This window comes from Microtus ochrogaster, unplaced genomic scaffold (genome assembly GCF_000317375.1).
Source record: "Microtus ochrogaster isolate Prairie Vole_2 unplaced genomic scaffold, MicOch1.0 UNK80, whole genome shotgun sequence".
In the NCBI taxonomy this organism is placed as follows: Eukaryota; Metazoa; Chordata; class Mammalia; order Rodentia; family Cricetidae; genus Microtus; species Microtus ochrogaster.
In genome coordinates, this window is record NW_004949178.1 from 550,900 (window position 1) to 562,364 (window position 11,465).

Below are 11,465 nucleotides of genomic sequence, written 5' to 3' on the forward strand. Positions count from 1 at the left end.
TAGCTTACAAAAACCCTTAAGCTTCCCAGCGATGTTGGTTTCCCTTAGTATATTTCTCTTTATTTCAGTCAAGGAAGAATCCTTGAGGTCCTCCGAGAGCATAGTCCATGTACACCTGCTTCGTGTACATATGCACATGTGTGTGTATGATGTGTGCTCTTAAGGAATTCATCCAGTATACCCACTCACTGGTTTAGCATCTGGGGTAGGAGATCTCTGAGTTGGTCTGGCTCTGTAATTTGTGTTGCTTCTTACAGGTGTGGTCTCTAAACATATCTGCTTGGGTTCTCCTTTCTCTATACCTCCGTTTGGCTCTCTCCACTCCGTATTCTCTTTTTGCTTACATCTTTCTCTAAGGGTCAGTAGAAGGGCACTGAGATATATTTTTCTGTCCCTTCCAGGTGCTGATGCTTCTGACCCAGCCGCGGTAGAGGGCAGTGATGGTTTGTGTCAACTATCTGAGAATCTTTGGACTCTGGGGAACCCTGGAGTTGAGTTTTCAGAAGGAAAACCTCAGCTGTCATTCTGTGTATGTTAGCTAGCTTCCCATAATTATAAGACATACCCGAGGTAACAAAGGATTTCTTCAGCTAGTACACTGTAGCAGGCGTGTGCAGGGAAGCAGTTAGCTATGAACCTGACCGGAGAATGAGCAGCCTGGAAGTGCTCTTCCCTCGGGCGTGAGTCCAGGCTACTTCTACCCTGTTGTTCAGCTCCGGCTCACACACTAAGTATGTCTTCTCAGAGCATCGACTCTAGGTCTCAGCTTCCTTAGCTGCAGAATTAGCTATTAAGAGACCAGGCTCACAGGACCCTTTAGGAAATACTCTGCACGAAAGCATTTAGTAACGTGCACAGAAAACCAATTTGCTGTCCTTGCTTCTAGCACTCCCTGCCCAACTACACTTTCTTCTTTTTACCCAAGATTCCTGAGCCCCACATTTTGTTTTCTGGAAAACTGAGATTGTTTTGTTCCTTTTAATCAAGTTTTGCATTACAAACTCTTTTCTGATGAGGTTTTATTTCTCTAAAAACTTTGAGCCAAAGTGTACACATTTGGAACACAGGCTTATTTTTAAAAACATTATCACATATGGCCTTAGGGACATGGGAGGCAAGCCTGAGCTCTGACCCCTCAGAGGTGGGGGGACCAGCCAGCTACAGCGATGTTCTCACCAGTGATATAGCTGGCCTCTGGGGAGCACAGGAAAGACACGATTCCTGCACAGTCCTCAGGCTGACCCACTCTGTATGGAGAGAGGAGAGGAGGCTGAAACAGTGATGACCTCACATCAGCCCCATGCGCTTGTGGGAAGCTGCCGAATCAAGACCCGGTGGGGATGAGCAAAGATCTACAAGTGGAGGCTTGTGGGCTCTGCGAGGAGCCTTTGGGGAATCTTCAGATCCTAGAAAGGGGAGCGGCTAATGATCCACAGAGCAACAGACTCTGACGTCTCCTCTTTCATGTAGGTTCTGAGGTCATGCTAATTCAGATCTACAGGGGAGTCTGCCTCACGATAACCTACCTCTGCATTCCATAGAAGTACTTCAAATGGTCCTCAAAGGTCGGGTCTTCAGTGAGCTAAAGGCAAAGTCAAAAATTAGAGTCCCGTTCACGCAGGATGCAGTCACATGGGCTCTGCAGGACGTATGCTGTATGTTCGTGAAAGGGCTTCTCTGGGGACACTCTGGGATGACCCTGATTTTGATTCTAATGTGGATTCCCAAAGCTGTGGACCAGAACATCTGAGTGAAAAGGAGACCAAAGTTTTAAGCCTAAGACTGCAGGACCCACTAGGAGAACACGGCCCACAGAAGCAACTAAGCAGGGGTCGCATACGCTCACAGGGACTGAAGCGACAATCATTGAGCCTGCATGGGTCCAAACTAGAGCCTCTGCACTCATGCTGTGGTTGTTTGGCTCGGTGTTTTTCTAGGACTCCTCACAATGGGAGAGGGGTGTCTCTGACTCTTTCGCCAGCTCGTGGGACCCTTGTCCTCCTACTGGGTCGCTTGGTCCAGCCTTGATATGGTTGGTGCCTGGTTTTGTATCTTGTAATGCTGTGTTTGGCTGATATCGCTGGGGCACTGCTCTTTACTGAAGGGAAAGAGGAGTGGATCTCTGGGAGAGGGGAAGTGGCAGGCCGACAACTCGGAGGTATGGAGGGAGGGGAAATTGTGGTCAGGATGATCATATGAGAGATTTATAAAAAAGAGTGCAGGGGCATATCTAGGAGGTGGCAGGCGCCCAGAACTCAGGGGCTGGACAAGCTTCTTGCCCTTGGTCCTCACCATCCGGCCGAAGTCTGTGTTGATGACGCCTGGTGCTAAGCAGTTCACTCGAATGTTCTTCGGCGCTAGCTCTACTGCCAGGGTCTTGGTTAGTCCCAGCAGGGCTGTTTTACTGACATTGTAGACTCCCAGCCTCTGAGGACAGAAAGAGGGCCAGATGGGGAGACTGGAATTGAGGATTTGTGTTTCCTGCGTTCTTCTCAGGGAATCTGTCCTGGTTAGTATCCTGATCACCGAGTCTGGAAGTCAGTGTCCAGAAGAGACGGCACATGATCCTCCTACAGGCATTTATAGAAGATGAAATGCCTCTTTTGCCTATGCACAGTTCTGAGAAAGCCTCTGTTAAACGTCCGGTTATCTCCATACACCCCATTTTCTGAAAAAGGGGAGTTTCCTCTAATCTGACTGGAGCCACAGAGAGTCATACTTACAGGAACTGGTATATAGGCTGCCACCGAGGACACCAGGACCACGGAACCTTGTCTGGCAAGATAAAGAGGGACAGAACATAAGCTGACCCCGGTTATCTTCTGTGTGACTGAGAATAGAGTTGGTGTTTGGGGATGGGAGGCATGGGAATCACAGAGAACAGTTTAGGCCAGGCAGGATTTATCTTCCTTTTCCTCTATGTCCTCGATAATGTGTATCAGGTTATAGTAACAGAAAGGCCGCCTGTGTTTGGATTCTGTTTTTGGAAAGAAGTAGACTGTGGATTACTATTGCTAAATGGACATAGTATAAACTTAATGCTGTTTTATTTTTGAGACAAGATCTACCTATTACATAGCTCTGGCTGTTCTGGAACTTTCTTTTTAAACCAGGCTAACCCTGAACTCACAGAGATCTGCCTTTCTCTTCCTCTTGAGTGTTGGTATTAAAGGTGTGTACCACCACCGCCTGTCAAACTGACTCTCATATCTCTCAACCCTCATTGGAGAAGCTTCTGTTGTGGCTGATGGGGATTGACGCAGAAACCCATAGTTGGTCAAGGCGAAGAGAATAGAGCTTAGCCGACACGGGACAACTCGCTCAAACCTCCTCCTCCCCATGAGGCTGCTGAAGAGTTTAAGAACCAGAGGTTTTGGATGACTACAGTGAAACCATGTTTTCCAGACACGGCACGACAGCTGTTCAGATAAGTGCACAGCTGTTGTGATGGTGTGCACAAGATCTACATGAGCTCAACTCAGACCTACTCCCAGCACAGAGCTGTGGACATGGAGACCCACCCTGCGCTGAGGACAAGAGAGAATAAAAAAAAAAAGCCAGGAAATTGGATGGGGCAGGTTGCTCTGGGAGGAGTGAAGGAAAGGATGGATATGATCCAAACGAGCATTTGAAGTTCTCAAAACCTAATAAAATAAGAAAAAATAGACTAGAACCATTTTCTATGTGTTCTTGAATTAATTTTGGTAGGGTATATGATTTTAAAAAATTGTGTTTCATTACAGTTTCAGCCTGTGTTTATCACAAAGTTTTCTGGTTGGCATTCTCATTTGCTTAATGCCGTTTTATTGCCTTTTGCCTCTCTAGTGGTGCTTTTGTCTTTATTCCTGATATTATTTGTTCTTTCCCTCATCAATTTCACTAGCAATCTGTCAAAAGCACCATTTTTAAAAAAATACATTTTGGTTTTATTTATTTATGTATTATATTGCTCCCAGTCTCTCTTGCTCCTCCTCCAGCCTCCTCCCTTGAATGTATGTGTGTGTGTGTGTGTGTGTGTGTGTGTACATGAGTGTGTGAATGCAAGTGTGTCTTGACATCGGAGGACACGCTTGGGTGTCATTCTCAGGTGTCATGCGCTGTCTTTGAGGAGGGATGTTTCACTGAGCTCTCTTGCCTCCATGGCTAGGCTGGGTGGCTAGGGCCTTCAGTGGTGAAGCACAGGGCTTCCTTTTGTGGGTTCTGTGGAGCAAGCGCAGGTCCCCATGCTCATGAGGCAAGCACTTTATTTACCTCCCTGGCCCAGCTTGGTGATTGTTATATTTTAACAGTTTTACCAATGAACTAAAAATCCCTTACCATCTAACCTTCAATTCTGCGATTTTTAAGTCCCACCCACCCCAGTTCCCTTTTGTCTGTCTGTTTTCGTTTTCTTTTGGATTTTGTTTGTTTTGTCTCTACCTCCCTGTCCTTTTAGTTTAAAAATGTATCTTGTCCTCTGTGGCCATTGTTGGAGCTGTCTGTGCAGAAAGGAAAATGGAGCTGTCTAACTAATTAAAATATAATGTCCTTGCTCTGTCTAAACAACATAGGAATCTCTTAACAGTGTAACTCAACTTCTATCTTTCTGATGTGAAAATTATTTTTGTATGTTTTTATTTCTCTGAAACCTCCAAGACAGTTTTGTTTTTGCAGAATAGATGGTTTGGTTTGCTCATGTTACTATTTTCTCTGCCTTTCACTCCAATTTTTGTCTCAGGTTTTATAGGTTTTATAGACCGGCTGTCTAATTCCTCCTGCAGGAAGCAAGTGGCTTAGAATGTCCTTCAGTGACTGACGCCTGTCTGCCCCGGAGCGCTGTAACCTTACCCTGGGTTTCTGAGAGATGCATTTGTTGAGTATAGAATTACACGTTGAGAGTGCTGCTTTCTCCAGCGTACAGGAAGCTCCATTTAAATTGGGTCTTGAAGAAGGATAATTAGGACTTTTAGCAAGTAGGCAAGACTGGATGGAAATATTTTAAATGGAGTTCATTTCATGAAATTCTGTCTTCTTCAAAAACAATTGAAGCAATTTGGCTTGCTTAGATCCCAGAATAATAGTAATAAATTAATATTTTTGTAAATGGCAAGCTGAATTGAATTATGAAATTATATCTCTACTACTTATATGATAAACTAAGCTGCAGGTCATTTTACTTTCAAATAATACTTATTACTTATTATAGTAAATACATAGATAGATTTTTTTTTTACTTCATTTGGGAGCTGGCATTTGTTATGTCGGTTATGTTCAGGAATCCGTTAACCATCTGAGCTCGACCTGAAGACCGTGAATGTCAGGATGCACGGTAGTGATGAGCCCCCATCTAAAGGCCTCGGACTTCAAAGCCCGTGCGGTCCTCTCATTATCTTTCTAGATAGTTCTGTGCAGCTGGGTTCTGCAGAGGCGCCTAGGTCAGCTACCGGGAAACAGAATAATCTACATATCAGCGCCAGTATTGGCTGTTTTTGTCTGTTTGTGTCGGACTCACACAGAGGGCACCCTCTGATGGACAGGACCATGCTGCTAAAAGAAAAATCCAAAGCCATCGGATTGAACTGCATCCTATGAGCTACCGTTTAGCCATTTTTTCCTCTCTCTTTAAAGAATTTATTATTTTCTTTTAAAAAGAAAACAATCTTTTTTCATTATACATACCAATCCAAGTTCCCACTCCTTCCTTTCCTCCCATACCTTCCCACCCCATCCCACTTCAATCCTCAGAGAGGGTAAGACACATTGCTTTGGGGAAGGTCCAAGGCCCTCCCTACTATATCTAGGTTGAGCAAGGCATCCATCTAAAGAGAATAGAATCCCCCAAAGCCTTATTTATCCCATGCAGTAGGGATAAATCCTGGTGCCACTGCCAGTGGCCCCTCAGTCTGCCCCAGTCTTGATTAAGAGGGACTCGTTTGGTCCTATGCTTTTTCCTTCCCATTCCGGCCAGAGTTGGTGAGCTCCCATTAGCTCAGTTAGACTGTTTCAGTGGGTGCACCCATCAGCAGTAAAAAACAATAACATCTTGAATTTTGCATGCAAATGTATGGAACTAGAAAACACTATGCTGAGTGAGGTAACCCAGACCCAAAAAGATGAATATGGTATGTACTCATTCATATGTGGATACTAGCTATAAGCAAAGGATATTGAGCCTACAATTCATGATCCCAGAGAAGCTAAGTAATAAGGTGAACCCTAAGAAAAAAATATATATAGATCTAAATAGACGAGATCTCCTGACAACATTGGGGGCATGCCGATGGGGGGAGAAAGGAGGAGAGAAGGGGAAAAGGAAGGGAGAAGGGGAGGGGCAAGGAGAACTTGAGGGAATGGGATGGTCGAGATGAGAGCAAGAAAAGAGATCTTGATTGAGGGAGCCATTATAGGGTTAGCAGAAACCTAGCTCTAGAGAAATTCCCAGGAATCCACAAGGATGATCCTACCTAAGACCCTAATAAAGGAAAGTGGGCCAGATCTTGACTTGCCCTGTAGTCAGACTGATGAATAGCTTTTTTTTTTTTCCAAGATAGGGTTTCTCTGTAGTTTTGGAACCTGTCCTGGAACTAACTCTTGTAGATCAGGCTGGCCTTGAACTCACAGAGATCCACCTGCCTCCCGAGTGTTGGGATTAAAGGTGTGTGCCACCGTTGCCCTGCTCTGACTGATGAATATCTTAAATATCACCATAGAACCTTCATCCAGCAACTGATGAAAACAGAGGCAGAGACCCTCATGGGAGCACTGGACTGAGCTCCCAAAGTCCAGTTGAAGAGTGGGAGGAATGAGAATATGGGCAAAGATGTTTGGCCATTTTTATCCTGCAAATGTGGCCCTTTTGAAAATATGGTTCAGTCGAATCCTACAGCATGCCTGTGTTGGAACTGGAACGGGGCTTCATTGTCATAGTAAGAAGTGCTGGCTGTATTTCACAGGCAACAGCTATGTCTAGAGAAGCAACACCCTGCCTGTACCAAGTATTCGGCCTGTGCTTGCTGGACTCAGAACGCCAACACAGGACCAGACAGGGAAGCAGTGCAGTCGGAAGAGAGATTGGCTTTCTTTTCTCCCTGGGAACCCTATGCATGCTGAGAAGACACTCCACGTGTGCCAAGTTACATGCCCAGCCCTGGAAGCCGAGTCTTTAGGCAGTATGTGTAAAGCATTTGGCCCAGAAACAACCTCCGCTCACCGCTCTGAGTTACAGAGTGAGGGCCATGTTGGCACAGAAGACTGCCGACGAGCATCTTCAGAGCAGGAGCGGCTACAAGAGAAGAGACCTGCTAGGTTTTTCAGGGAGAACGAGACTGGGCCAGGTAGCTGCTAACCTTGACCTCTCAAGACAGCTGCCATACCCAGCTGACGAAGGAAAACAGACAAAGACGGGGTGGGTCTGCAGTTCTTGGGAAAACAGCGACAGGGGTCCTGCCCTCCCCCTTCCCCCCAAAAAACGCTCAACTCCAGAAAAACACATTTCAGAAAACATCTCAAGCCACTGAGATCAGTGGAAAATCCCGGTGGTGCCCAGTCTCCCTCACAGGTGACACTACACGGAGCTGACCAGGCCGGTCCCTGTCCGGCCCGTGACAGAAGGCAGAGAAGCGGGCTACAGAGATGCCCCGCGGCACCTCAGGTCCACCAGTCCCTGTGGCCTGCGCGCCTGTGTGCCGACAGAGGTCACTTTCATTTCTGGATTCCGGGACAGTTGTGGGAACTCCTGCCTTCCTTTTTCTGGACCCCCTCACTTCCTCCATACCCCCCCATTCTCCTTTCAAAAGATTCATCGACAAATTCCTGGACCATTGCGTTCTCTGGGCACAATAATGGATAGGGTTCTTTGATTTCTGTTAGTGATGCCGAAGTCTGAAAGACAAACTTTTATTGTGCTTGTGTTATTGGCACACTCTTGCTTCCCTGCTCCCCGTTCCATACCGGGTAACTCCTCCCTTTCCCACTTCCTGATCCTTACCCCCTATTTTCCATATGGGGCAGCAGCTGGCTCAGCAGCAGGGCTGGGGCCTTCACATTCACACCCAGGATCTGAAATCAGAGCAAATAAGAGAGAAGAGATAGAATCAGTTTCATGTTCTTTCATAGCAGAAAACATGCACTGTAGAATGTGTACACAATGCTTCTGCCAAGGAAATTTATTGAGGCCTTTATGGGGCTAAGGCGACATCTTGAGGTTCAGTACTAAAGGGATCAGGTTGATGTCTCTGGGGACTGAGATCATGAAGTCTGGGATATCTTTTCTTAGCTCCAAAGGTACCTGCTTCACCTGGGTCACAGCAGATACCATCAGGGAAACCCAGGAAAGGTTGAATTTCAGGATTATGGCCTCTAAGGGCCAGTGTTGTAGAATAAACATTTCTGGGCAAGGGAGAAAGACATTCACTTCTCTAGATGATCAGAATTTCAACTTAGACATTCTTTGCTCCGTTTTACAGATGGGGAAATTGAGGCTCAGGGAGTCTGAACCCCTGGCCTTGCTCTGTGTAGTGAGCTTAGGACAGCACGGATGTGTGGGAGCTAACTCCTCCTAGGTGTTCAAACTTACCCGGGGAGAGGGTTATCCAGATGCTGAGGATGGAGCTCTATCAGCTCTTGTTAGCTTCCCCAGTTCTCACCTTGTCCCAGATCTGCTCACTGCTCCTTAAGGTACTCCCCACCAAGGGATTAGTCCCTGCGACACACACCAGGAAGTCCACACCCCCACAGCTTTCCAGGGCCTGCAGGGGAGGAGGAGACATGGGGGGGGAAGGGAAGTTTGGTTGCAGTGGGACACCATTCTTGTTGGTCTGGGAATACGCTTGGATCCAGTCCTGGAGAGGAACAACCCTAAGCAAGGCTGGAGAATGGCTGGTTCTCTCTTCAGGAGCCAACAGCAAACTTCTGAACAGAGCTGGGATTTCAGCTCAGATGGCTTCTGTGCTCCCACCCCAGGTACCCCAACCTTCCAGTTCCTCAAAACATCTTTCCTGGAATGCACTGACCAGCTCTCCATTTTCCTGAATGCTCTAGATCTGGCTAAGAACCAGGACTTGTTTTTCTATAATATCTCTGTCCCTGCTTGGATCCTCCCTAAGGGTCTGGTCTTCCAGGAGGGTTGGGTGGATGCAGCTTTCTTCCCTCCTAAAGGGCTTCCCACTCCAACATCTCCCTCCTGTCCTGAACATGTGCTTTCCCTGCTCAGGTCTGTTCAGGGGAGATTATGGGACTGTCAAGCAGAACTGAGTGACATGGTGGTGAGTTAGGTCCTGCAATGGAGTCTTTAACCGGTTGCTCTCGAGTGGATCACAGAAGCTGGACCCCTGTACTCTCACCGTGGCCACCAGTTGCTCCCGGTCTTCTGCCTTCCCCACATGGCACACAGTGCCTGTCACACACAGCCCCTCCTCCTTCAGTGTGGCCACTGCACGGTCCACATTCTGCTGCTTCCGGCTGCTGATGACCACGTGGGCCCCATCCTGGGCCAGACGCCGAGCAATGGAGAAGCCAATCCTGTGGGCAAGGATGGAGAGGATGTTGTGACAGTTCAGACTTGGGTTGACCCCTTTCTTTCTTGCTATGTTTTTTTTTTTTTTTTCCCCGAGGCATCAAACTAGTTTTCTCTGCTGCTCCAGAGCAGCTAGCTTCATGCCCTACTTCTGCATGATTAAGAAGGCTGAATTGAATCTGTGTTCCTCATCCGATTTTGGCCTCATCTCCACAACCGACTGTCCACGCCCGGTCCCCAAGCCAGTTGCTACTATAGAGCTCTTTGACCCAGGTCTCTGAATGCTGCTGAGTGCTCATAGGCACTCGGCATGGAAGGATGTCTCTATCAACCCACACAGCACTACCTTCGACTAACAGAAGTTTGGAGCATTAAATTTTGCGTACAAATAGATGGAAATAGAAAACACTATCCTGAGTGAAGTAAGCCAGACCCAAAAAGAGGAACATGGGATGTACTCACTCATATTTGGTTTCTAGCCATAAATAAATGACATTAAGCTTATAATTCACGATCCTAGAAAAGCTAAATAAGAAGATGAATCCAAAGACAAACATATAGGCATCCTCCTGAATATTAACCTTCATCAGGCGATGAAAGGAGACAGAGACCCACATTGGAGCACCGGACAGAAATCTCGAGGTCCAAATCAGGAGCAGAAGGAGAGGGAGCACGAGCAAGGAACTCAGGACCGCAAGGGGAAAATGGGGATGTTCTATCAGGAATTCACCAAGGCCAGCTGGCCTGGGTCTGAAAAAGCCTGGGATAAAACCGGACTTGCTGAACATAGTGGACAATGAGGACTACTGAGAACTCAAGAACAATGGCAATGGGTTTTTGATCCTACTGCACATACTGGCTTTGGGGGAGCCTAGGCAGTTTGGATGCTCACCTTACTAAACCTGGATGGAGGTGGGCGGTCCTTGGACTTCCCACAGGTCAGGGAACCCTGATTGCTCTTCGAGCTGATGAGGGAAGGGGACTTGATAGGGGGAGGGGGAGGGAAATGGGAGGCAGTGGCGGGGAGGAGGCAGAAATCCTTAATAAATAAATAAATTTAAAATTAAAAAAAAAGAAGTTTGGAGCAATGGTTGAATCCCTTCTACCTTCCTCTGATGAGTTACTCCACGATACATTCATGAGTCCTACTGAATTTTGGGCCCATCCACCATGGAGTGTCCTGTATTGGGCCATGCTGGTAACACATCTGGCACTGGCTTTATCTCCAGTCCCTTGGAGTTTCTAAGTAGAATCGTATTCTCAAGACTCTTAAGCCTTAAGGCCTTGCTTTGTGGGGCCAAGGTTAGGACAAGGAGGTCAGCCAAATCCAGAGATACCCACAGCTTCCGAGTTCCCAACGGGTTGCTCTCACCCATTTGTGGACCCTGTAACCACAGCGACTTTGTTGGCCAGTGCAAGTCTGCAGTTTGATCCATTACTGGTGCTTCTCACAGAGAGTGCAGGCACAAGGGCTGGGAGTCTCTTCCAGCCGTGGATCAGAGGCCTAAACATTGGGTTTCTGTTTGCTCTTCTTTTTGGTGAGCTTGGTACAGAGAGGGTGACCTCTAGAAAAGAAAAGCAAACATAGTTACAGTACCAGATCTTATAAGGAGGGGTTTATTTTGATACTCTGTGTTGGGCTGAGCCTGGCATGGGCTAGGACTCTCTAGCGGAAGTTCAGTCTAGCAGGAGCACCTAACACTTTGACATAACATTCACTGTTCCATACTCCCTCAGTGCTCTAGGGCCAGTGGTGAGGAGAAGGCACGGAGGACCAGGATCAGAGAGGGAAGGGAAGTTTTTGTTGCAATGGGACACCATTCTTTGTTTAGCGTCTCTGGGGATATTCCTGGATCAAATCCAAAAGGAAGACTTAGAAATGTGTTGGGTTGCATTCACAGTTGTCATGGGCTATAGGCTCGACCTGCCTGGGTCAACTCAAGAGGCTATGGCTCTATCTAGTCCGGTGTTT

At 47.0% G+C, this 11,465-nt stretch overlaps 1 protein-coding gene across 1 annotated transcript in view; it reads right to left on the minus strand.

Moving 5' to 3' along the window:
• Positions 1–11,005, minus strand: part of LOC101996676 (dehydrogenase/reductase SDR family member 4-like) — a 129,066-nt gene extending 118,061 nt beyond the window's left edge. Inside the window, exons 1-2 of the mRNA XM_013354893.1 lie at positions 10,866–11,005; positions 9,321–9,498 (exon numbers count right to left, since the gene is read on the minus strand). Of these exons, the coding sequence (XP_013210347.1) occupies positions 9,321–9,498; positions 10,866–11,005 (318 nt within the window). The remainder of the gene's footprint in view (positions 1–9,320; positions 9,499–10,865) is intronic.
• Positions 11,006–11,465: the final 460 nt, after the last annotated feature.